Genomic DNA, 27,987 nt, shown 5'->3' with positions numbered 1-27,987 from the left:
TTTATTCAAAAAGGGAGGGAGACAAAGCAGGAAACTACAAGCCAGTTAGCTTAACATCTGTCATAGGGAAGGGGTTAGAAGCCATTATTAAAGTTATAACAGGGCACTTAGAAAAGTTCAAAGTAATCAGGCAGAGTCAACATGGTTTTGTGCAATTTATTGGAGTTCTTTGAGGAAGTAACATGTGCTGTGGATAAAGGGGAACTGGTGGATGTACTGTACTTAGATTTCCAGAAGGCATTTGATAAGGTGCCACATCAAAAGCTATTGCAGAAAATAAAAGTTCATGATGTAGGGGGTAACATTGGCATGGGTAGAAGAATGTTTCCTGTTAGCTAGCCAGTCAGCATAAATGGGTCATTTTCTGATTGGCAAGATGTAACAAGTGATGTGCCACAGGGATCAGTGCTGGGGCCTCAACTTTTTACAATTTTATATAAATGACTTGGATGAAGGGACCGAAGGTATGGTTGCTAAATTTGCTGATGAGACAAAGATAGGTAGGAAAGTAAATTGTGAAGAGGACATAAGGAGGCTACAAAGATAGATAAGTTAAGTGAGTGGGCAAAGATCTGGCAAATGGAGTATAATGTGGGAAAATGTGAAGTTGTCCATTTTGGCAGGAATAAAAAAAGCATATTATCTAAATGGTGAGATTACAGAGCTCTGATGCAGAGGGATCTGGGTGTCCTAGTGCATGAATCACAAAAGGTTACTATGCAGGTACAGCAAGTAATTAGGAAAGCTAATAGAATGTTATTGTTTATTGCGAGGGGAATTGAATACAAAAGTAGGGAGGTTATGCTTCAGTTATACAGGGCATTGGTGAGACCACATCTGGAGTACTGTGTACAGTATTGGTCTTATTTAAAGGAAGGATGTAAATGAGTTGGAAGCAGTTCAGAGGAGGTTTACTAGACTAATACCTGGAATGGGCAGGCTGTCTTATGAGGAAAGGTTGGACAGGCTAGGCTTGTATCCACTGGAGTTTAGAAGAGTAAGGTGACTTGATTGAAACATAAGATCCTGAGGGGTCTGGACAGGGTGGATGTTTCCTCGTGGGAGAATCTAGAACTAGGTCACTAAAAATAAGGGGTCGTCCATTTAAGACAGATGAGGAGAAATTCTCAGAGGTCATGAGTCTTTGGAACTCTCTTCCTCAGAGGGCGGTGGAAGCGGAGTCTTTGAATATTTTTAAGGCAGGATTCTTGGTAAGCAAGGGAGTGAAAAGTTAAAATCGGGGTAGGTGGGAATGTGGAGTAATCAGATCAGCCATGATCTTATTGAATGGCAGAGCAGGCTCAAAGGGCCAAATGGCCTACTCCTGCTCCTAATTTGTATGTTCGTATGTCAATTTGTCCAGACTGCATCGAAAAATAGGACAACTAAAACAGTTATGTTAAAGTGAGATTTACTTCAAACACATGCAAGTCAATATACAAAGGGCATTTCAAAGTAAATACTTGACCACAATAGATTGATCAGTCAAAATATTCATTGCTGAATGGGACCATTTTCAATTATTTAAATTTACTTAAAATGGGTGGAACACAGATCTGCCCTACAGTTAGAGGGCGTTCAGAATTACTCCTCGTCTTCATCACACTCTGCAACACTATCAACTCCAACTTCTTCGTAATCTTTCTCCAAGGCTGCCATGTCTTCACGGGCCTCAGAGAACTCCCCTTCCTCCATCCCCTCCCCCACGTACCAGTGCACAAAGGCGCGCTTGGCATACATCAGATCAAACTTGTGATCAAGGCGAGCCCAGGCATCGGCAATGGCCGTGGTGTTGCTCAGCATGCACACCGCGCGCTGCACCTTGGCCAAGTCCCCACCAGGCACCACAGTGGGAGGCTGGGAGTTGATGCCAACCTTGAAGCCAGTTGGGCACCAGTCCACAAAGTGGATGGAACGCCTGGTCTTGATGGACGCAATGGCAACATTGACATCTTTTGGCACCACGTCACCCCGATACAGTAAACAACAAGCCATGTACTTGCCGCGGCGAGGGTCACACTTAACCATCTGATTGCCCGGCTCAAAGCAAGAGTTGGTGATCTCGGACACAGATAATTGCTCGTGGGAAGATTTCTCAGCAGAGATCACTGGAGCATAGGTCACCAGAGGGAAATGGATACGAGGATAAGGCACCAAGTTGGTTTGGAATTCTGCCAAGTCTACATTCAGAGCTCCATCAAAGCGGAGAGATGCTGTGATTGACGACACAATTTGGCCAATCAGCCTGTTCAGGTTGATGTAGCCGGGACGCTCAACATCCAGATTCTTTTCACAGATGTCATAGATGGCTTCGTTGTCCACCATGAAAGCACAGTCGGTATGTTCCAGTGAGGTGTGAGTGGTCAGAATGGAATTGTAGGGTTCGACCACAGCTGTGGAGATCCTTGGAGCTGGGTAAATCGAGAACTCCAGCTTGGACTTCTTGCCATAGTTAACGGAGAGACGTTCCATCAACAGGGAGGTGAAACCAGAACCGGTGCCACCACCAAAACTATGAAATACCAGGAAGCCTTGAAGACCTGTGCATTGGTCACTCTGCAAAGACAAAACCCACATCAGTTACTTAAAGCAGGACATCAACATTCCTATTATCTAGTTCAATTTTGACTCTTCCCTGGTGTGGGTTGCATCCTGGGGGTTGTTCTGATTTTATCCAAGGAGGCATCATTCATAATGGATCTTTGAATTTACACAGGCTGTCCACCGAGAAGAGTCACCAGATTGATAGCTGGGCAGGGTGGGTGGGTACACAGCCAGCAGAGGCTCTAGAGAGGTGTCTAGATTCCCCAGGCATTTCCCCCAGCCATTGAACGTGGAAGCCAGTTTTAATCTGGTTGAGAACACAATTAGAATGACAAGAGCATAGCAAGAGGCCATTTGGGCCATCACACCTGCACTAGCAATCAGTCCGCTCAAGACTTGGATTCAAACCTGGGACCTGCCTGGTCTGTATTGCTGACCAAAGTGGCTACCCTAGCATTATAACCTCATAGCTGCTTGCAAAGCATCAAAGCTTATTGCAATGGTGGAGACAGGTGGTGGGAGGAAGAAAGTGCTCTGGACACGATTTGTGACCAAGAGAGATTTAAGTATTTAAGATAGCTAGACTGCATGGCATTGATGATCCAGAAGAAGAAATAGGAGCAGGAGTAGGACATTCAGCCCTTCGAGCCTGCTCCACCATTCATCAAGATCATGGCTGATATTCCACCTCAACTCCACCTATCCCCATATCCCTAAGAGTCCCTTAGTGTCCAAAAATCTAAATCTCAGCCTTCAATATACTTAACAGCTGAGCATTCACAGCTCTCTGGGGTAGAGAATTCCAAAGATTCACAACCCTCAGTGAAGAAATTTCTCAGTCTTAAATGGCCAACCCCTTATTCAAAGATTGTGACCCCTAGTTCTAGACAACCCAGCCAGGGGAAAACATCCTTGCAGCATCTACCCTATTAAGCCCCTTAAGAATTTTACATGTTTCAATGAGATCACCTCTCATTCTTCTAAACTCTAGGGAATATAGACCTATTCATAGGACAATCCCCTCAAACCAGGAATCAGTCTAGTGAATCTTCACTGCACTCCTTCAGGCAAGTATATCCTTCCTTAAAGATACCAAAACTGTACTGAAGTCAATGGGAATCAGGGGGAAAAGCCTCCACTGGCTGAAGCCATACCTAGCACAAAGGAAGATGGTTGTGGTGGTTGGTGGTCAATCATCACAGCCCCAGGACATGCTGCAAGAGTTACTCAGGGCAGTGTCCTTGGCCCAACCATCTTCAACTGCTTTATCAATGACCTTCCCTCCAACATAAGGTCAGAAATGGGGATGTTTGCTGATGACTGCAGTGTTCAGTGCCATTTGCAACTCCTCATAACAAAGCAGTCCATGCCTGTGTGCAACAAGACCAGGACAACATTCAGGCTTGGGCTGATGTGGCATGAATGTTACTTGACACTTAAGTGCCAGGCAATGACTATCTCCAACAAGCAAAAGTCTAACCACCGCCCCTTGACATTCAAAGACATCCCCAGCCCTTTGTATTTCTGGACCGGTCGACCACTCGAGGCAGACCTTCATTCTTTTGTTAATAAAAGCCTTTAGTTACTCTCTTAACTCTCAGTGCATCAATTTTATTAACAAAATTTTTATAATTGAGAAGATCCTCACACCAGCATGCCTGGACTTAGATCATCAGGAGGCGGACTCATCCACCAAGTTTACTCACTGGTTTAAGTGTTTCGAAAAATTCCTGACCGCCTCCGCAGCAATCAAATCGGACGAGGACAAACTGGATGTCCTTTCCTCCAAAGGGAACCACCGAGTGTACTCGGTCATCCAAGACGCGACCGCGTACGCGGACGCCATCAAGCTCAAGGACCAGTACACGCGCCCAGTGAACGAAGTGTACGCCAGGCACCTTCTGGGGAGTCGTAAACAACAACCTGGGGAATCGACCGTGGAATACCTTCAGGCGCTGTCTGTGCTTGGCCGGGCCTGTGGTTGTAAGGATGTAAAGGCCGCCGTGTACACAGAGGAACTTATCCGGGACGCTTTTGTAGCGGGCCACAGATCCAATTACACCCGACAGCGACTGTTGGAGCAGAGTGACCTCGACCTCAACAAGGCCTCTGAACTCGCACTATCATTGGATGCAGCCTACCGGGGCATGGATGCCTACTCCTCTGCACCGTGGACGCCGCGGGGAATGACAGCCTGGGACACGGTAGGACCGCCTCATAGCGCCGTGCCACCCCAGCCACACCCCAGCAATGGCCCAACTACCGCAGCAGTGTCCCAAGGCCAGAAATGCTACTTCTGTGGCCAGGCAAAACACCCCAGAGCGCGCTGCCCGGCGAAAAACGCGATCTGCTCGGGCTGCGGGAAGAAGGGACACTACGCCAACGTCTGCAGGGCCAAAGCCACCCCGAACCCCAGCAGCGCCGCGTGTGGGCCATGCGGGCCGCCATCTTGGGCCTCCCCGGCCATGTGCGAACCACCGGTACAGCAGCCATTTTGGACGCCTCCAGCCACATGGGGATCATGGACGCCGCCATCTTGGACGACAGCCGGAACGCAGCAGGCCCCCAACACCGCCTCATCTGATACCCGCAGCGACACACCGACCCCTACGCTGGCATCCGTTACACTGGACCAAGCGAGACCGCACCAGCTGGCCAGTTCCACAATGGACATTAAGGTAAATGGCCACGATACAATCTGCCTTTTTGACTCTGGGAGCACGGAGAGCTTCATCCACCCCAACACGGTGCGGCGTTTCTCTCTCCCAGTCCTACCTGCGCACCAGCGGATTTCTATGGCCTCCGAGTCCCAGTCGGCGGACATCGACGGCTACTGCGTAGTGACACTCGTAGTAGACGGGACCGTGTACGATCATTTTAAACTTCTGGTCCTGCCCGACCTCTGCGCTGCCGTCCTGCTGGGGTTAGATTTTCAGTGCCACCTTAAAAGTGTTACGATGGCGTACGGTGGACCCCTACCCCCACTCACAGTCCGCAGCCAGCAGCTCCCAAATTGCCCGCCGCGCACCAGGTGCAACCTCTCCACACTCAGTCACCCCCCCCCCACTGTTTGCTAACCTCACCCCCGACTGTAAGCCCATCGCCACAAAGAGCAGGCGATACAGTGCCGGGGACAGGGTTTTCATTAAAACCGAAGTGGAGTGGCTCCTGAAGGAAGGGATTATTGAGGGCAGCACCAGCCCCTGGCGAGCCCAGGTTGTGGTCGTTAAGACCGGCGAGAAGCAGCGCCTGGTCATCGACTACAGCCAGACAATAAATCGCTACACCCTGCTGGACGCCTACCCACTCCCCCGCATAGCTGATATGGTCAACCAGATCGCGCAGTACCGCGTCTTCTCGACCATTGACCTGAAATCAGCATACCACCAGCTCCCTATCCGCCCTGAGGACCGCCAGTATACTGCCTTTGAGGCAAACGGCCGCCTCTACCACTTCCTTAGGGTTCCCTTTGGCGTCACCAACGGGGTCTCCATCTTCCAAAGGGAGATGGACCGGATGGTAGATCAAAATGCGTTGCAGGCCACTTTCCCATATCTGGACAATGTGACCATCTGCGGCCGTGACTTGCAGGACCATGACGCAAACCTCGAAAAATTCCTCCGCACCGCCCAACTCCTGAACCTGACATATAACAAGGAGAAGTGCATATTCCGCACAAACCGCCTCGCCATCCTTGGCTGTGTTGTGGAACACGGAGTCATCGGCCCCGACCCCGACCGGATGCGTCCCCTTATGGAACTCCCACTGCCTCGAGGCCCTGAAGAGGTGCCTAGGGTTTTTCTCCTATTATGCCCAGTGGGTCCCCTACTCTGCGGACAAGGCCCATCCGCTGATCAAGTCCACCTCTTTTCCCTTGACGGCAGAGGCCCGCTTAGCCTTCCACCGTATCAAGGAAGACATTGCCAAAGCCACCATGCATGCAGTGGACGAATCCATCCCCTTCCAGGTGGAAAGCGACGCGTCCGACTTTGCCCTGGCCGCTACCCTCAATCAGGCGGGGAGACCCGTGGCCTTCTTTTCACGAACCCTCCAAGGCCCGGAGACCAGACACTCCGCTGTTGAGAAGGAGGCCCAGGCGATTGTGGAGGCACTACCTGGCCGGAAAACGATTTACCCTGCTCACTGACCAACGTTCAGTTGCTTTCATGTTTAACAAGCAGAGGGGCAAAATCAAAAATGACAAGATCTTGAGGTGGAGAATCGAACTTTCCACCTACAATTACGAGATCTTGTACCGGCCCGGGAAGCTCAATGAACCCCCGGATGCGCTATCGCGTGGCACCTGCGCCAGCACGCAGATCGATAGACTGCGGGCCCTCCACAATGACCTCTGCCACCCGGGGGTCACCAGGTTCTTCCACTTCATCAAGGCCCGCAACCTGCCTTACTCTATTGAGGAGGTCAGGACCATGACCAGGAACTGCCAAGTCTGCGCTGAGTGCAAATCGCACTTTTATAGACCAGACAGGGCCCACCTGATAAAAGCCACTCGCGCCTGAGCGTTGATTTTAAAGGGCCTCTCCCCTCCTCCGACCGTAATGTGTACTTCCTCAATATTATTGATGAGTACTCCCGTTTCCCGTTCGCCATCCCCTGCCCGGACATGACCAGTGCCACGGTCATTAAATGTCTGAACGACCTCTTCACCCTGTTCGGTTTCCCCAGCTATATCCATAGCGACCGGGGCTCATCGTTTATGAGCGACGAACTCCGTCAGTACCTGCTAACTAGGGGTATTGCCACAAGCAGGACCACCAGTTACAACCCCCGGGGGAACGGACAGGTGGAAAGAGAAAATGCGACAGTTTGGAAGGCCGCCCTGCTAGCCTTAAAGTCTAGGGGCCTTCCAACCTCCCGCTGGCAGGATGTGCTCCCCGATGCACTCCACTCTATTCGGTCACTGCTCTGCACTGCCACTAACGCCACCCCTCATGAGAAAATGTTTGTCTTCCCAAGGAAGTCCACATCAGGGACATCGCTACCGCCATGGCTGACGTCCCCAGGGCCGGTCCTACTGAGAAGGCACGTGAGGACCCATAAAACGGACCCCCTGGTCGAGAGGGTCGACCTCCTCCACGCCAACCCCCAGTATGCTTACATTGCATACCCGGACGGGCGGGAGGACACAGTCTCCGTAAGAGACCTTGCACCCTCGGGGGCCGCAGTAACCCACTACTCACTACTACCACCCCCCCCCCCCCCCCCCCAACGATCCGATATCCAGCCCCAGCAGACGGCAGGCCTGGGCCCCGCGACCCGCTCGACATCTACGAGGACGACACGCCTGTGCCACAGCCCACGCAGGACTCGACGCCGGAAGCTCCACTACCCCTGCCGTCGCCACGCCGATCACAGCGCCAGACAAGACCTCCAGAGAGACTCCAATACACTAACTTTTAATATACTTCACCCCGCCGGACTCAATTTTAAACAAGGGGTGAATGTGGTAAACCACTGTTTGTATTCCACTGTGTACATGCCTGGACATGCCTTGGCTGACTCCTCCCACAAGTCCTAGTATAAAGGTGACTGCTCCCCAGCCCTTTGTATTTCTGGACCGGTCGACCACTCAAGGCAGACCTTCATTCTTTTGTTAATAAAAGCCTTTAGTTACTCTCTTAACTCTCAGTCTTTTATGAGTAATTGATAGCGCATCAACCACCTAGAATGACAAGGGCAGCAGGCACATGGGAACACCACCTCCAAGTTCCCCTCCAAGTCACACACCATCCTGACTTGGGAGTATATCGCCAATCCTTCATAGTCGCTGGATCAAAATCCTGCAACTCCCTCCCTACACGGAGCAGAATTGCTATGGCTGCTAAGCCCCACGCTGCGGACATTTTGGGCTACTGTGTGGTAACACTGACTGTAAAAGGCAGACAAGGATTTTAAACTCCTCGTGATGCCAGAACTCTGTTAATGTAATCTTGGGCCTGGACTTCCAGTGCCACCACGAAAGTGTCACGCTAGCATAGGGCGGGTCCCAGCCGCCACTCAGCCTGTGGCCTATCAGCCTTAAAAATCAGCCCGCCCTCTATTCGCTAATCTCGCTCCGAACTGTAGGCCCATAGCGACCAAAAGTAGACGGTACAGTCTGGAAGACAGACACTTTATCAAGGCGGAAGTGGACAGACTCCTGCGGGAAGGCATTATTGAATGCAGTACCAGTCCGTGGCGTGCCCAAGTAGTCATAGTTAAAAATAGCGAAAAGAAACGGATGGTAATTGACTACAGCCAGACTGTTAATATTTATACCCAGCTGGACGCCTACCCTTTACCCCGCATATCAGAAATGGTCAACCAGATCGCGCAATACCGAGTCTTCTCGACTATCGACCTCAAATCCGCGTATCGCCAGCTCCCCATTAGAACGGAGGACTGCCCATACACTGCCTTTGAGGCAAACGGACGCCTCTACCATTTTCTCAGTGCCCTTCGGGGTAACAAATGGGGTCTCGGTCTTCCAACGTGAGATGGACCACATGGTTGACGAGAATAAACTACAAGCTACCTACCCCTATCTGGACAATGTCACTATCTGCGGGCACAACCAGCAAGACCACGATCTAAATCTTGCGAGATTTTTAAAAACTGCCCTAAAGCTGAATCTAAACTACAACGAAGACAAATGTGTCTTCAACACAACCAGTCTCTGTATCCTCGGCTGTGTGGTGGAAGATGGGGTAATTGGACTGGACCCTGACCGATTACGCCCCCTAAAAGGAACTGCCCCTGCCACACAATCCCAAAGCTTTAAAAAGGTGCCTGAGATTTTTTTCGTATTATGCCCAATGGGTGCCCAATTACTCTGATAAGGCCCGACCCCTCATTAAATCGACGTCCTTCCCACTATCAGCTGAAGCTCGGGAGGCTTTCACCAGTATCAAACAGGACATTGAAAGGGCTGCACTGTGTGCAGTGGACGAAAGCATTCCCTTTCAAGTCGAAAGCGATGCGTCAGACTTTGCTTTAGCTGCGACCCTCAGTCAGGCTGGGCGACCTGTGGCCTTCTTCTCCCGAACCCTTCAGGGACCTGAAATCAGGCACTCTTCTGTCGAGAAGGAGGCACAGGCTATAGTGGAGGCAGTGCGGCACTGGAGACACTACCTAGCCGGCAAACGTTTCACCCTGCTCACCGACCAGCAGTCGGTGGCTTTCATGTTTAATAACAAAGGGGGAAAATCAAGAATGACAAAATACTCAGGTGGAGGATCGAACTATCCACGTTCGACTATGATATTATGTACAGGCCGGGAGCCCTTAATGAACCCCCAGACGCCCTATCGCGGGGAATGTGTGCCAGCATTCATACGGACAAATTACAGGGTCTCCACAATGACCTCTGTCACCCAGGGGTCACCCGACTATACCATTTTATAAAGTCCCGCAATCTGCCCCACTCCATCGAGGAGGTCAGGGCAATGACCAGAGCCTGCCGCATCTGTGCGGAATGCAAGCCTCGTTTCTACAGGCCTGACCGTGCACACCTCAAAGCCACACGGCCATTCGAGCGCCTAAGTCTGGACTTCAAGGGACCCCTTCCCTCTGCCGACCGTAACGTATACTTCCTCAACATCATCGATGAATATTCCCGCTTCCCCTTCGCCATTCCCTGCCCAGAGCCACGGTCATCAAGTGTCTCGGTAATCTATTCTGCATGTTTGGCATGCCGAACTACATACACAGCAATAGGGGGACGTCATTTATGAGTGACGAACTGCGCCAGTTCTTGCTCTCAAAAGGGGATAGCCACTAGCAGAACCACTAGCTACAACCCCCGGGGTAATGGGCAAGTGGAAAGGGAGAATGCTACTGTTTGGAAGGCTGTCACGTTAGCCTTAAAGTCAAAAGGCCTTCCGACCTCCCGCTGGCAGGAAGTCCTCCCAGACGTGCTCCACTCCATAAGGTCTCAGTTATGTACAGCCACTAACGCTGCCCCTCACGAAAAGATGTTCGTTTTCCCCCGGAAATCGACCTCGGGCATATCTCTACCCGCGTGGCTGATGTCTCTGGGGACAGTACTATTGCGGAAGCACGCGAGAGGCCATAAAACGGACCCCCTTGTGGAAAAGGTACAGCTCCTCCATGCAAACCCTCAGTACACCTATATCGAATACTCTGACGGGCAAGAGGACACTGTTTCCATAAAAGACCTCGCTCCCTCGGGGAGCGGAGAGAACGATGAGAGACTACCCGAGGAAGACCTACACCAAAAAGAGACAGGACGCCCAGAGGTATCAATACCCAACTTTAACCTGGAGGACACTGCAGATAACCTGGAAGACACTGCGGAGGCCTGGGCAGCAGAGGAACCAGAATCCACTCCCCTAGAGGCACCCCAACCGGCTTTGCGCCGATCACTGAGAACCGCAAAACCTCCTGACAGACTCACTTATACCAACTTTTAAGAAACATCACCCGATGGACTAAATCTAAAGAAGGGGTGAATGTAATGAAATCTGTTTGTCTTGCCTGTATTAGTTCTTGCCTGTATTCGTTTTGCACTCATGTATATTACCCTCCCCCACAGTGTATAGTTTCACTTCCTCTTTCCTGACTAACCTGGAAGGTTCCAGGTCTTGGCACCGCCCCTGACTTCTCTTACATAAAGATCCCAGGATCTGTATGACTCATTCCTGCGAGCCAGTCAGTGTGTCGAGATGTTAGCTCTGATCTTAGTGATTAAAAGCCAACTTGTTAAAGTCTATAACTTCTAGTTTTGTGGTTATTGAAGGCACATCAGGCCATTAACCACATTTGACACCAAGCCACACAAGGAGATAATGGCCCAGAAATTAGGTTCGGGGGCTTGCCGCACGTGCAAGCCCCCGATGTGCACTTACCTGGCGCGCTGACAGCTGAAGCCTGGGCCTGCTTGGAATTCCTGTCACTGGCCCGGTTCAGCTGTCAGCACACTGTGCTTGCCTGATCCAGCGGCGTAGTTAGTTCGATGTGCCGGCTGGGATCAGGTGAGCACTGGGCAACCAATCAGGGGAGGGAAAACTTCATTCATGAGTTTGATAGTAAGAACTGTCAAACTCATGAAAACTACGGGCACCCAAAACACTACTTAAACTTTAAATAAAATTTTTAAAAACATCCCACTAATTAAATGAACTATAAATAACTTTTTAAAAAATTATAAACAATTAAAAAAAAAAAAATCTCAAATTTGGTTAAGAAATCAGGTCTAAAAATACATTTACCTTACTGTAAAGTCCTTAAAAACAATAAAGCTGTGGAAAAAGTTATAATTTTAATAGACCACTTACCTTAAAGAATCAAGTCCTTATGTCTCCTTTTTACATTTCTAAAAAGCTGAGGCCCTTACACACAGGCAAACCTGTCAAAAAGGAAGTTAAACACGTGTGCGCAGAGTCCTGCACGCACACGTTGGACCTCTGAACCCCTTGGAGGAAATGCCGGTTTCCCGCGCATGCTGAAATCCGGCACTTCCAACAGGCCCACACATGAGTACCCCGTCCGTACTCACGCGTTGGGACCGGAATTACTGGGCCATTAGGACTGGTGACCAAACATGTGAAAGAAAAAGTAGATTTAAAGGCGTGCCTTAAGGTGGAGAGTGAGATGGAGACAGAGGTTCAGGAGGGAATTCCAGAGCTTAGGGCCTGAGCAGCTGAAGGCCTGGCCACCAATGGTGGATGCACAAGAGGCCAGAATTGGAGGAGCGCAGGGTTCGGAGGATTATAGGCCTGGAGGAGGTTAGAGATAGTGTCAGCTCTGGCTCAGTTTGTAGCACCCTTGTCTCAGTTAAAAAGGGTTTGTGCTCAAGTCCTACTCCAGAGATTGGAGCACAAAAATCTAGGCCAACACTCCAGTGCAGCACTGAGGGTTGCACTGTTGGAGGTGCTGTTACAGCGAGGCCCCGTCTGCTCTCAAGTGGACGCAAAAGATCCCATGACACTATTTCGAAGAGCAGGGGAGTTCTCCCTGGTGTTCTGGCAATTATTTTATCCCTCAATCACTAAAAACAGATTATCTGGTCATTATCACATTGCTCTTTGTGGGAAACATAGAAGATAGGAGCAGGAGTAGGCCATTTGGCCCCTCGAGCCTGCTTTGCCATTCAATAAGATCATGGCTGATCATCCAAATTCAGTACCCTGTACCCGCCTTCTCTCCATATCCCTTGATCCCTTTAGCCTTAAGAAATATATCCAACTCCTTCTTGAATATGTTTAATGAATTGGCCTCTACTGCCTTCTTTGGCAGAGAATTCCACAGGTTCACCACTCTGGGTGAAGAAATTCCTCCTCATCTCAGTCCTAAATGGCTTACCCCTTATCCTTAGACTGTGACCCCTGGTTCTGGACTCCCCGACCATCGGGAACATCCTTCAGCATCTGGTCTGTCTAGTCCTGTTAGAATTTTATAAGTTTCGATGAGATCCCCTCATTCTTCTAAACTCCAGCGAGTACAAGCCCAATCGACCCAATCTCTCCTCATACATCATTCCTGCCATCCCAGGTATCAGCCTGGTGAATCTTCGCTGCACTCCTTCCATGGCAAGAACATCCTTCCTCAGATAAGGCAACCAAAACTGCACACAGTACTCAAGATGTGGTCTCACCAAGGCCCTGTGCAACTGCAGCAAGACATCCTTGTTCTTGTACTCAAACCCTCTCACTACGAAGGCCAACATATCATTTGCCTTCTTAACCGCCTGCTGCACCTGCATTCTTACTTTCAGCAACTGGTGCACAAGGACACCCAGGTCTCGTTGCACTTCCCCTGCTCCCAATCTATTGCCATTCAGAGAATAAATCGGCCTTCCTGTTTTTGACACCAAAGTGGATAACCTCACATTTATCCACATTATATTGCATCTGCCATGAGCTTGCTGTGTGCAGATTGGCTGCTGCGTTTCCCACATTACAACACTGACTACACTTCAAAAAGTACTTCATTGGCTGTAAAGAGCTTTGGGACATCCTGTGGTCAAAGGTGCTAGAGAAATGCAAGTCTCTCATTGATGGGAGGAGCAAGGCCATGGAGGGATTGGAAAACAACTAAAGAGGACATTGCTTTTAGCCACTAGTACATACAGAAGCAGCTGGCACATTAGCCCACCAGGGGAAGACATTAAACTTGCCATTGTATGAAATTTGTAAGGTTTTTGTGCCTTGCTGAATCATTATTCAATATGCAGTTTTACAGCATCCATCAATCATTCCTTTCTCAAAGCAAGGCTTTTGAGCACAATACCCATACCAATTTACGGATCCTGTCCAACACAGTGTCAATCAGCTCCTTGCCGATGGTGTAGTGCCCGCGGGCGTAGTTGTTGGCAGCATCTTCCTTCCCAGTGATGAGCTGCTCAGGGTGGAAGAGCTGGCGATAGGTACCAGTACGGACCTCATCTGCAAAAATAGTGCAAATTACACATGACCATACTAGGTATATAATAGACTAGCAGCACTGTTGCATTGAAAATTGGATAGACTGTTCAGCTTGCATAGACTAAAGTAAAAGAAGTGTCCTCACGAATATGGAAGTCTAGAGTTCTTAGCTCAACCTTCCCAAAAAAAGTCCATGACCGTGCATTGAGTTTAACGACCAATCAGAACAGGAGTATGCCATTCAGCCCTTCCAGTCTGTCCAACCATTCAATTAGATCATGGCTGAACTGTAGCTCAATTCAATGTACCCACCTTGGTTCCGTACCCCTCAATACCCTCACCTAACAAATCTGTCAAACTCAATTTTGAAATTTTCAATTGACCCCTAGCCTTAGCTTGGAGGGGAGAATTTTCAGATTTCCACTACCCTTTGTGTGAAGATGTTCTTCCTGACATCACTCCTGAACAGCCTAGCTCTAATTTTAAGGTGTTGTCTCCTTGTTCTGGAGTGGTGTGCAGTTTTGGTCTCCTTACCCAAGGAAGGATATACTTGCCTTAGAGGGAGTGCAACAAAGGCTCACTAGACAAATTCCTGGGATGGGGGGGGTGGGAAATTGTCCTATGAGAGATGGAGTAGACTAGTCCTATATTCTTTAGAGTTTAGAAGGGGAGGTGATCTCATCGAAATGCATAAAATCCTTAAGGGAGTAGACGCTGGGGAGTCTCAGTAAAAGTGACCACGATAAGAACATAAGAAATAGGAGCAGGCGTAGGCTATTTGGCCCTTCAAGCCTGCTCCGCCATTCAATAAGATTATGGCTGATCATCTACCTCAACTCCACTTTCCCACGCAAACCCTTGGTTCCTTTAATATTCAAAAATTTATCAACCTCTGTCTTGAATATACTCAATGACTGAGCATCCACAGCTCGCTGGGGTAGAGAATTTCAAAGCTTCACAACACTTTGAATGAAGAAATTTCTCATCAGTCCTAAAGGGCCAATCCCTTATTCCGAGACAGATGAGGAGAAATTTCTTCATTGAGGGTTGTGAATCTTTGGAATTCTCTACCCCCAAAGGGCTGTGGATGCTCAGTCATTGAGTATATTCAAGACAGAAATCGATAGATCTTTGGATACCAAGGGAAAGTGGAGTTGAGGTAGAAGATCAGCCATGGAATGGCAGAGCAGGCTCGAAGGGACAAATGGCCGATTCCATTTCTTATGTTCTGTTTCTCTCCATCTATCCTATCAAATACTTTAATCATCTTAAACACCTCAATTAGGTTACCCCTTCAATCTTCTATACTCAAGGGAATACAAGCCTAGTCTATGCAACCCATCCTCAAATGTAATCATCTTAGCCCTGATATCATGGGGCAGAAATTACTCCCCAAACGCGTGAGTACGGAAGGGGTACTCTCACGTCTGGCCGGAGGAAATGCCGGTTTTCAGCATGCACAGCGCATGCACTGAAAACTGGCATTTCCTCTCCTCTAACCCAAGAGGTGAAGAGGCTAGCGCGTGCACTGTAGGGGGCAGTGCGTGCATCTTGGATTTCCTCTGTTTTGGGGGATTTGCGCACGTCTAAAGGCTTGTCTTTACGCTTGTAAAAAGCACAAGTATTTATTTTTACAGGCAAGTGGTGTTTTAGTGTAATTTAGAAAAAAAATTTCCCCCACAGGTTTATTATTTTAAAGAACCTACAATAAGGTAAGTTTAGTTTTAGACCCTTTTTATTAAAAATTTATTTTTTTCAAAAAAAAATTGTTTAAATCATTTTTTTTTTTTTTTTAAACTTATTTATACTTAATTTAATGATTGGGATGTTTTTTAAATTTTTATTTAAAGTTTAAATAGTGTTTTGGGCCCCCGTAGTTTTCATGAGTTTGACAGTTCTTACTCTCAAACTCATGAATGAACCTTCCCCTCCCCTGATTGGTTGTACAGTGCTCACCTGATCCCAGCCGGCACATCGCACTAACTACGCCGCTGGATCAGGTAAGCACAGCGCACTGACATCTGAACCGGGCCTGTGACAGGAAATGCAAGCAGGCCCGGGCTTCAGATGTCGGCGCGCAGGGTGAGTGCAGATCGGGGGCTTGCACACGCGGCAAGCCCCCGACACCAAGTTCTGGGCCATTATGTCAAACCTGCACTGCACCTCCTCCAAGGCCAATAAATCCTTGATGTGGTTAGGGCTAAAAAGAGATTAGTCATTTATGAATTTAAGCAACTCCCTAGTATAGTTAGGATCACACCACCATCAACTGTTTGTAGATACATAATAAAAGCAGAGCATTGCTTGGTAACAAGGGCAGGTCAGAGGCTAGTTATCCTGTGGAGAGTGTCTCACCTCCTGACTCCCCAAAGCCTTTCCACCGCCTACAAGGCACAAGATAGGAGTGTGATGGAATACTCTCCACTTGCCTGGATGAGTGCATCAACAACACTGAAGAAGCTCGACACCATCCAGGAAAAAGCAGCCCGCTTGATTGGCACCCCATCCACCACCTTAAACATCCGCTCCCTCCACCACCAGCGTACCGTGGCTGCAGTGTGTACCATCTACAAGATGCACTGCAGCAACTCGCCAAGGCTTCTTCGGCAGCACCTCCCAAACCCACGACCTCTTCCACCTATAAAAGGACAAGGGCAGCAGGCACATGGGAACACCACCACCTCCAAGTTCCCCTCCAAGTCACACACCATCCTGACTTAGAAGTATATTGCCAATCCTTCATCATCACTGGGTCAAAATCCTGGAACTCCCTACCTAACCGCACTGTGGGAGCACCTTCACCACAGACGGCAGTGGTACAAGGCAGCAGCTCACCACCACATTCTCAAGGGCAATTCGGGATGAGCAATAAATGCTGGCCTTTCCAGCAACATCCATAAGCGAATAAAAAATGCCTCCAATAGATATTCCTAGTGTTCATAGAAATTTACAGCACAGGAGGGCATTCAGCCCATCTTGTCCATGCCAGCTGACAAAGCTATCCACCCTAAATACAAGGCTATGGACCAAGTGCTGGAAATTGTAAGTTATGGCACTTCAAATGCATATCCAAGTACTTTTAAAATGTGATGAGGGTTTATGCCTCTACCACCCTTTTAGGCAGTTCTAGACCCCCACCACCCTCTGGGTGAAAAAAGTTCTCAAGTTCCCTCTAATCCTTCTACCAATTACTTTAAATCTATGCCCCCTGATTATTGACCCTTCTGCCAAGGGAAATAGGTCCTTCCTATCCACTTTATCTAGGCCCCTCAATGCACTCTCCTCATTCTCCTCTGTTCTAAAGAAAACTCCAGCCTATCTAATCTTTCCTCATAGCTAAAATTCCCCAGCCTAGGCAACATCCTTGTAAATCTCCTCTGCACCCCCCTCTAGTGTAATCACATCTTTCCTGTAATGTGATGACCAGAACTGCACGCAGTATTCTAGCTGCAGCCCAATTAGTTTTATACAGTTCAAGCATAACCTCCCTGCTCTTATATTCTATGCCTCAACTAATAAAGGCACGCATCCCATATGCCTTCTTAACCACCTTATCTAGCTGTCCTGCTACCTTCAGGGATCTGTGGACGTGCACTCCAAAGTCCCTCTGATCTACTGCACTTGTGTCCTACCATTTATAGTGTATTCTCTTGCCTTGAGCCTTCACTGATGAAGGGGAGGAACTGAAAGAAATCAGTATTTGTAGGGAAATGGTGTTAAGGAAATTGATGGGACTGAAGGCCAATAAATCCCCAGGCCCTGATAATCTACATCCTAGGGTACTTAAGGAAGCGGCCCTAGAAATAGTAGATGCATTGCTGATCATCTTCCAACATTCGATGGAATCTGGAACAGTACCCATGGATTGGAGGGTAGCTAATGTTACCCCACTATTCAAAAAAGGTGGTAGGGAGAAAACAGGGAATTACATCAGCTTGACATCAGTAGTGGGGAAAATGCTAGAGTCCATTATAAAAGGATGTAATAGCTGAGCACTTGGAAAACAGCGACAGGATCAGACAAAGTCAACATGGATTTACAAAAGGTAAATCATGCTTGACTAATCTACTGGAATTTTTTGAGGATGTAACTGGTAAAATAGATAAGGGAGAACCAGTGGATGTGGTATATTTGGACTTTCAGAAGGCTTTCGATAAGGTCCCGCATAAGAGATTAGCACGTAAAGTTAAGGCACATGGGATTGGGGGCAAGGTATTGACTTGGATAGAAAACTGGTTGGCAGACAAAGCAAAGAGTTGGAATAAACGGGTCTTTTTCCGAGAGGCAGGCAGCAACTAGTGGGGTACCGCAGGGATCGGTCCTTGGACCCCAGCTATTCACAATATATATTAATGATCTAGACAAGGGAACTAGATGTAATATCTCCAAATTTGCAAATGACAAAGCTGGGTGGGCGTGTGCTGTGAGGAGGATGCCGAGAAACTCCAGGATGATTTGGACAGGTTGGGTGATTGGGCAGAAGCATGGCAGATGCAATATAACATGGATAAATGTGAGGTTATCCACTTGGTGGCAAAAACAGGAAGGCAGATTATCTGAATGGCAATAGATTGGGAGAAGGGGAAGTGCAACAAGACCTGGGTGTCCTTGTGCACCAGTCGCTGAAGGTAAGCATGCAGGTGCAGCAGGTGGTTAAGAAGGCAAATGGTATGTTGGCCTTTGTAGAGGGGGTTTGAGTACAGGAACAAGGATGTCTTGCTGCAGTTGTACAGGGCCTTGGTGAGACCACATCTGGAGTATTGTGTGCAGTTTTGGTCACCTTATCTGAGGAAGGATGTTCTTGCCATGGAAGGAGCTCAGCAAAGATTCACCAGGCTGATACCTGGGATGGCAGGAATGACATATGGAGAGAGATTGGGTCGATTGGGCTTGTACTCGCTGGAGTTAAGAATGAGGGGATCTCATTGAAACTTATAAAATTCTGACAGGACTGGACAGACTAGATGCAGGAAGAATGTTCCCGATGGTCAGGGGGTCCAGAACCAGGTGTCACAGTCTAAGGATAAAGGGTAAGCCATTTAGGACAGAAGAGAGGAATTTCTTCACTGAGTGGTGAACCTGTGGAATTCTCTACCACAGAAGGCAGTAGAGGCCAATTCATTAAATATATTCAAGAAGGAGTTGGATATAATTCTAAAGGGATCAAGGGGTATGGGGAGAAAGCAGGGATCAGGTACTGAATTTGGATGATCAGCCATGATCACATTGAATGGCTGAGCAGGCTTGAGGGGCCAACTGGCCTACTCCTGCTCCTATCTATGTTTCTATGTAAATGCATTACCTCACTTCTCCAGATTGAATTCCATTTGCCACTGTTCTGCCCACCTGACCAGTCCATTGATATATTCCTGCAGTCTGCAGCTTTCTTCAACATCAACCACACGGCCAGTTTTTGTACCATCTACAAACTTCTTAATCATACTTCCTACTTTCAAGTCCAAATCATTGATGTAGACCACAAAAAGCAAAGGATCCAGTACTGAGCCCTGCAGAACCCTACTGGAAACAGCCATCCAGTCAAAAAAACCTTCAACCATTACCCTTTATTTCCTGCCTCAGCCACTTCGCCATGGATCCATGGGCTTTTACTTTCATGACCAGTCTGCCATGCAGGACATTAAAAGCCTTGCTAAAATCCATATAGACTACATCAAACACACTACCCTCATCAACCCTCCTTAAAAAATTCAAATCAAGTTAGTCATAGAAACATAGAAGATAGGAGCAGGAGTAGGCCATTCGGCCCTTCGAGCCTGCTCCGCCATTCAACGAGATCATGGCTGATCATCCAAACCCTAGCACCTGGTCCCAACACCGACAGCCATCCCACCCAAGCCCTATCCCCGTAACCCCACGTATTTAATCCCCCCTAACACGAAGGGCCAATTTCTTTTTAGCATGGCCAATCAACCTAACCCGCACATCTTTGGACTGTGGGAGGAAACCGGAGCACCCGGAGGAAACCCACGCAAACACAGGGAGAATGTGCAAACTCCACACAGACCCGAGGCCGGATTTGAACCCGGGTCCCTGGCGCTGTGAGGCAACAGTGCTAACCACTATGCCACCGTGCTGCCATACACGAGTCAGACACAACCTTCCATTAACAAATCCATGCTGACTGACCCTGATTAATCCATGTCTTTCTAAAATGAACATTTATCCTGTCCCTCAGAATTTTTTGCAATAATTTTCCCACCACCAAAGTTAGGCTGACTGACCTGTAATTACACAGTCTATCCCTTTCTCCCTTTTTAAACAAGGGTACCACATTAGCAGTCCTCTGGCACCACACCTGTAGCCAGAGAGGATTGGAAAATGATGGTCAGAGCTTCTGCTATTTCTTCTTACTCTCAACAGTCTGGGATACATTTCATCTGGGCCTGAGGATTTATCCACTTTCAAAGATGCTAAACCCCTTAATACTTCCTCTTTCACTAGGTTTATTTCATCTAATATATTTCACTCCTACTCAATTATTATTAGTGTTAGGAGCATCAACTGTTCAGGGTGGAGAGATTTCATTCAAGGCGCAAGGCTATCCCAACATGCCTTAAATCAAGAGCCCTACTAAATTGCAAGCAGCTTCTGTAAAACGTATTAAGATACAATTATAGATTTGAGTGCCTCTATTACCAATCACAGTCGGTTCCAAGTCCACAAAGACTGCCCTGGGCACACGTTTCCCAGCTCCCGTCTCACAGAAGAAGGTGCTGAAGGAGTCGTCCACCCCTCCAGTGCTGCTGCTGTCAAGTCTATAGCCATTGGGCTGGATGCTATGCTCCAAACAGTACAGCTCCCAGCAGGCATTGCCCATCTGGACACCAGCCTGGCCAACATGGATGGAGATACATTCACGCTGCAAAAGAGAAGGGAATGATTAGAGGGTGTTTGAGGAATTAGTGCAGAATGCTTAGAGTCAACCTTATTATAGAATTTACAGCACAAACAGGCCATTCGGCCCAAATGGTCTATGCTCCACAAGAGCCTCCACCCCCCTTCATCTCACCCAAACATATCCTTCTATTCCTTTCTCCCTCATGCACTTATCTAGCTTCCCCTTCAATGCATCCGTGCTATTTGCCTCAACAACTCCTTGTAGTTACAAGTTCCACATTCTAACCACACTGGGTAAAAATGTTTCTCCTGAATTCCTTATTCGATCCATTACTGACTACCTCATTGATGCCTCTAGTTTTGGTCTCCCCCCACAAGTGCAAACATTTTCCCTACATATTGCTTCCTGTCCTTTTTCATGGCTAATCTAAAGGTTATGATACTATGATCGTGGTTCCCTAAATGTTCCCCTACTGACACCTTATTCCCAGAACCAGCAATGCCTCCTTACTCATTGGGCCAGAAACACTCAAGTTCTCCTGAACACCAGAAATTCTTCCCCCTCTCTGCCCTTTACACTATTACTATCCCAGTCTATTAGAATAGTTGAAGTCCCCCATTATCACTACTCTAGTTCTTGCACTTGTCCAATTTCCCTGCAAATTTGCTCCTCGATATCCTTTTCACTAGTTGGCCTATAGAATACACTTTAGTGTAATGGCACCTCTATTGTTTAACTCTAACCAAATAGATTCTGTCCTTGACCCCTCCAGGACATCCTCTCTCCAGCATTAACATTCTCCTTAATCAATACTGCCACCCCACCTCCTTTTTCTCCTTCCCTATATTTCCTGAACACTTCATATCCAGGAATATTTAATACCCAATCCTGACTTTTTGTGCCAGGTCTCATCGCCACAACATCATATTCCCACATGCGGCTATTTGCATCTGCGGCTCACCAACCTTATTTACCACACTTTGTGCATTTACACACATGCACTGTAAACCTATCAGACCTTCTTGTATTCTTAGTCTGACCCCACCTAATACCTTACTATTTCCTACTCCAGTGCTATCTGTCTCCCAATCCTTTGTGTACTTTGTTTCTTCCTTCTAATGTTACATCCTGGTGCCCATCCCCCTGCCAAATTAGTTTAAACCCTCTCCAACAGCACCAGCAAACCTCATCGTGAGGATATTGGTTCCGGTTCTGTTGAGGTGCAAACCATCCGGCCTGTACAGGTCCCACCTCCCCCAGAACCGGTCCTAATGTCCCAGGAATCTAAGGCCCTCCCTCCTGCACCATCTCTGCAGCCATGCATTCATCTGCTCTACTCTATCTCTATACTCACTAGCTCGTGGCACTGGGAGTAATCCAGAGATTATGACCTGAGGTCCTGCTTTTTAAATCTCTTTCCTAGCTCCCTAAAATCTGCCTGCAGGACCTCATCACTTTCTACCTATGCCATTGATACCAATATGGACCAGAACCTCTGGCTGTTCACCCTCCTACCTCAATGTTCCCAGCCACTCTGACATCCTTGACCCTGGCACCAGGGAGCTAACATACCATCTTGGAATCACATCTGCGATTGCAGAAACACCTATCTGTTCCTCTAACTACCAAACCACTTGCTTTCCCGATCTTGTCCCACATCGCCGCCCCCCCCTCCCAAATACAGCTGAGCCACCCGCAGTGCCATAGACTTGGCTCTGGCTGTACACCCCAGAGGAGCCATCTCCCTCACCAGTATACGGGTTAGAGAGCAAGATGCACTCAGGGGACTGTGTGCCTGGTCCTCCTCTTCTGTCTGAGCCACCCAGTCTCCCTATCTGCACACTTACGCTGCAGGGTGACCACCTCCTGAAACACGCTATCCACGTAGCTCAGCCTCACTGATGCACCGCAGTGATGCCAGGTGCTCATGCTCCTTCAGCCGACAACATTTCCTGGACATGTGGTTGTCCAAGACACAGTGACCTGAAGCTCCCAAATAGCACAGGATGTGCATTCCATGGAACTGAGGTGCCCTGCCATGCCTCTATTTAATAGACTATTAATTAGTTTATCTAGTTAAGTTAGGGGAAAAAACTAGTTAATACTCACTAGGCAACAGAGGGTTGATGAGGGTAATGCAGTTGACGTGGTGTACATGGACTTCCAAAAGACATTTGATAGTCACATAATAGGCTTGCCAGCAAAGCTGAAGCCCATGGAATCAAAGGGACAGTAGCAGCACAGATACAGAATTGGCTAAGTGGCAAGAAACAGTAGTGGTGAACGTTTGTTTTTCCAGACAGGAGGAAGGTATACAGTGGCGTTCCCCAGGGGTTGGTACTAGGACCACTGCTTTTCTTGATATATATTAATGACTTGGGCGTGGGTGTACAGGACAATTTCAAAATTTGCAAATGACAAAACTTGGAAGTATAGTGAACAGTGAGGAGGATAGTGATAGACTTCAAGAAGACAAACAGGCTGGTGAAATGGGCGGACACGTGGCAGATGAAATTTAACACAGAAAAGTACAAGCGATACATTATGGTAGGAAGAATGAGAGGCAATATAAACTAAAGGGTACAATTCTAAAGGGGGTGCATGAACAGACACACCTGGGGGTATAAGTGCACAAATTGTTGAAGGTGGCAGGGCAGGTTGAGAAAGCGGTTAAAAAAGCATACAGGATCCTGGGCTTCATAAATAGAGGCACAGAATACAAAAGCAAGGAAGTAACGATGAACCTGTATAAAACACTGGTTCAGCCTCAGCTGGAGTATTGTGTTCAATTCTGGGCACTGCACTTTAGGAACGATGTAAAGGCCTTAGAGGGTGCAGAAAAGATTTACATGAATAGTTCCAGGGATGAGGGACTTCAGTTATGTGGATAGACTGGAGAAGCTGGGGGTGTTCTCCTTGGAGCAGAAAAGGTTGAGAGGAGATTTGATAGGTGTTCAAAATCATGAGGGGCCTGGACAGAATAGAGAGAGAGAAACTGTTCCCATTGGCGGAAGGGTCGAGAACCAGAGGACACAGATTTATGGTGATTGACAAAAGAACCAAAGGCAACAGGAGGGAAAACTTTTTTACGCAGCGAGGGGTTAGGATCTGGAATGCACTGCCTGAAAGGGTGGTGGAGGCAAACTCGATCACGGCTTTCAAAAGAGAATTGGAGAAGTACCTGAAGGAGAAAAATTGCAGGGATACAGGGAAAGGGCAGGGGGGGGGGAGTGGGACTTAAGTGCTCCTGCAGAGAGCTGGCATGAGCTTGATGGGTCGAATGGCCTCCTGTGCTGTAACCATTCGATGATTCTACGATACACTGTCAAACCCTTCATAATTTAATTTAATGTCCTCTATTAGCTCACCCCTCAGCCTTGATTTCTATAAAGAGCCCCAGCTTGTTCAGTCTTGTCCTGACACAGTTTTGGTATCATCCTTGTTTTAAAAAAGATTTCTGGCAAAATTGCAATTTTATGTAACAATAGAATAAGCATTTAGTGTTAGAGCACAGGTAGACTGAAGATGGTTTGAGGATAGGCTGCATTACATGGGGGTCTGAGCACAGGCTAACTGTCTCTGGAGAGAGATGATCACACTTAAAATGGCAAATATCCTAGTACCAAAAAATGTAATGATAAAAAGTCATATCCCTTCAATACAAGTTGGGGCTAGAGATGGAGCCCACCACCCGTTATGTCTGACATTGGTGATAGGTACTCGATTGCCTGGGCCTGAGCACACGGAGTTTGATAGTGCTGTTATCATTGTATTGTGTATAGGTATTCGATTGCTTTTGCCTGGGAGTGTGTGTGTGGAGCAGCCATTAAAAAGCAACATGAACTAAACTCTGCTTACGGCCTCTGGATTATCTTTGCAAATGCACCACCACCCCCAGTGTAGTTCATGCAATATCATATCCACAGGCACTTTAAAAAAGGGATGAATTGGAATTTTTACACTGCAGTGGGACAGTTCTTTCTATATAACCCTTGAGCCATTGCAGTTGAGCTCTGTCACCCGTGACCCACCACAAGCCTGATTCTCCCTCTTTCACACACCCTCCCATCCCCAGTTATGTATTGACCAAAGTACAGCAGTACAGTGACTATAACCTACCACACCAAGGTAGTGTTGACAAGAAAGCTGAACTGTTCCCCATGCATACATCTCCCAACATTTTATTCTCACTTCATCATAGTCACAGTAAGTGGCTGGAACCGCAATCAATGCAGGTTCCTCTATATCCAAGTGAGGATCTGATGGTTGCCCAACCACCTGCTGCTGCTTAAGCGTCAGCCGTGGCGCAGTGGGTAGCACCCTTGACTCAGTCAGAAGGTCGTGGGGTCAAGTCCCACTCCAGAGACCTGAGCACAAAAATCTAGGCCAAAAGTCCCAGTGCAGTACTGAAGGAGCGCTGCACTGTCAGAAATCCCAACTTTCAGATGAGACGTTAAACCGAGGCCCCATCTGCTCTCAGGTGGATATAAAAGATCCCGTGGCACTATTTCAAAGAAGAGCAGGGGAAGTTCTCCCCAGTGCCCTGGCCAATATTTATCCCTCAAATCAACATCACAAAAACATTGTCACATTGCTGTTTGTGGGAGCTTGCTGTGCGCAAATTGGCTGCCCCATTTCCTACGTTACAACAGTGACTACACTTCAAAAAGTACTTCATTGGCTGTAAAGCGCTTTGGGACGTCCTGAGGTGGTGACAGGCAGCAAGTCTTTCTTGAAGCCAATGACCTTCCCCTACATGTGCAGGAGTGGGGCTGTTCATTCACAATTCTATAGTGTTCAGCTCCATTGCCAACAATCGAGTGGACTAAAGCAGGACCGAGAAATGTTGATGCTCAGGTTGGCAAGTGGCATTTAAGCGCTGGCCAATGGCCAACTACCTGCCCTTAATAGTCAACAGCACCAACATCCCGAGAGTCCCCAATTGTCCAGGAGCTTAATTGGACCAGCTGTAAGAAAGAACTCCCACAGTTTTGCCCACTCACTTAAATCTATCAATGCCCCTTTGTAACTTTCTGCTCCCATCTACAGTACTTGCTGTGCCACCTAACCTGGTGTCATCAGCAAACTTGGATATTCCACTCTATTCCTTCATCCAAGTCATTGATAAATACTCACCATTTGGATAAGTATGGACTAATAAAGGATTTGTGAAGGGCAAATCGTGTTTAACTAACTTGATTGAATTGTTTGATGAGGTAACAGAAGGTATGAGGGCACATGCAGTTGGAGTTGTGTATATAGACTTCAAAAAGTATTTGATAAAGTACCACAGTCTTTTTAGCAAAATTGAAGCCCATGGGATAAAAGGGGCAGTAGCAGCATGGATATAAAATTGGCTAAGGGATAGAAACAGTTGTGGTGAATGGGTGTTTTCTAGACTGGAGGGAGGTACACAGTGGTGCTCCCCAGGGTTCAGTATAGGACCACTGCTGTTTTTGGATTCTTATAAAGCAGAGGCCCAGTACAGATCCCGGGGTGGTGGATACACACCACTAGTCATAGCCTGGCAAAGTCTAACAATTCACCCATTCTGTCAGATAAATGACATCAGGATAGATACAAGAGGTTACAAAGCTACAGTTTAGAACTGGTAAGTAACTTGTTAAAACATCAGGTTAGATTGTAGGAGGGGTGGAGTCAGACAATATGGAGTGTCATCTCTACTCCCTCAGTTTAAAAAGAAAGTGAATTTTCTGGTGAAGTGAAAGAAGTGTCAAACCCAGGCTGGAGGTTAAATAAATACAGCTGGTTAAAAAGGAGCTACACGAAAATAAAACCTTGCACTAAAGCTGGAGTATTGTGCACAATTCTGGGCACCACACTTTAGGAAGGATGTCAAGGCCTTGGAGAGGGTGCAGAGGAAGTTTACCAGGATGATAGCAGGGATGGTGCGAGTTCAGCTATGTGGCGAGATTGGAGCAGAGAAGGTTAAGAGGCAACATAAATGGGTGTTCAAATTATGATTGATTTGTTCGGTTTCCTTTTGCAAGTGGGTCTGTAATCAGAAGTTAGATTTAAAATAATTGGCAAAAAAACACTAGAAAGGGAATGAGAAGAAATTTTTTTCCCCCCAGAGAGTTGTTAAGATCTGGAAGGCACTACCTAATAGGAATTTTCAAAAGGCAATCGTACTTGGAGAACAAACTTGCAGGGTTATGGGGACAATGCTGGGGTGTGGGATTAAATTGGACAGTTCTTGCAAAGAGCTAGCACAGGCCGACTGGCCCCCTTCTGTGCTGCAAGTTTCTATGATTCAATGAAATTAAAAGACATGCAGAATGCAACTTTCTCTGGTTTTAAATGGAACCCAATGCAAAGCCCATGAATTAATAATGCGCACATGGGGGCAAGTTACGGTGCTGGTTTAAACCTTCCTCAGCCTCAAATCACCATAAACATATTAAACAAGCAGCTGAATTTAAAACAGACCATCAGGAGGAGTAAAGGCCATGTCAGACACCTATAATTTAAGTGACATGACAAACTGGATTTGCAGCCACCATTAAAAAGTGTTTATACAAGACATTACCTCCATTTGCCTGGAGTTGTCCAACTTTAGAATTTTTAGGTTGTAGTAAAGTGGAGACACTTGCCTCCAGTTACACTTTACAGCTTTCAATCAGTTGGAAGATCCCAATGTGATTCCCCTCCACCCAGAAATGGCCAATTTGTAACAATTGGACTAAATGGGAATGGGGTAAGGAGGAACAAAATGGTGCACAAGGGTAAACACCCACTAAAATCTTGCAGCCTTATTTTTAATGCAATTGGGGAGGGGGGAGAGGGGAAGAGGGTTAATTCCCAAGGGGGGGGGGGGAAGGGAAAAGAGGGTTAATTCCCAAAGCAGAGCAAGGGTCTGGACATGTGGCAGCCTGGACTCCCAAGGACAAGGGGGCAAAAGGAGCAGTCAGGGGGATGGATACCCAGCCCCGGGGATTGCGGGGCACCAAGTCAGCCCCTCATTTTCCTCAATAAGTTCCCTCTTCCCCTCCAGGGTGTAATTCTAGGAACATCTTCACATTAAGAGAAAAAAATTCTCTTCCAACTTTAACAGGTTAACGGTTTGGGCCACACTGGCTGAGTTCAGCCCACTCACCATTTCAAATATCTTTTTTTTTTCCCCTCCTCTCAAAGCTGGCTGATGTAAGCACAAAGACCAACCACCCCAGCCTAGGAACA

General features: G+C 47.5%; 1 protein-coding gene across 1 annotated transcript; it reads right to left on the bottom strand.

Moving 5' to 3' along the window:
• Window positions 1-1,394: 1,394 nt before the first annotated feature.
• On the bottom strand, window positions 1,395-27,987 carry LOC147120634 (tubulin alpha-2 chain-like). Its single transcript, XM_085986787.1, has 4 exons — window positions 27,905-27,987; window positions 20,586-20,808; window positions 13,801-13,949; window positions 1,395-2,556 (listed from the first exon to the last, which is right to left on the bottom strand). The coding sequence occupies exons 1-4, from the start codon at window positions 27,905-27,907 to the stop codon at window positions 1,585-1,587; spliced, it is 1,347 nt and encodes a 448-aa protein (XP_085842913.1). The 5' UTR covers window positions 27,908-27,987; the 3' UTR covers window positions 1,395-1,584.

Source organism: Somniosus microcephalus, chromosome 4 (assembly GCF_052327205.1).
Source record: "Somniosus microcephalus isolate GS21.2 chromosome 4, FLI_Smic_1.0, whole genome shotgun sequence".
Taxonomy (NCBI): domain Eukaryota; kingdom Metazoa; phylum Chordata; class Chondrichthyes; order Squaliformes; family Somniosidae; genus Somniosus; species Somniosus microcephalus.
This window is presented reverse-complemented; position numbering and strand designations above follow the sequence as displayed.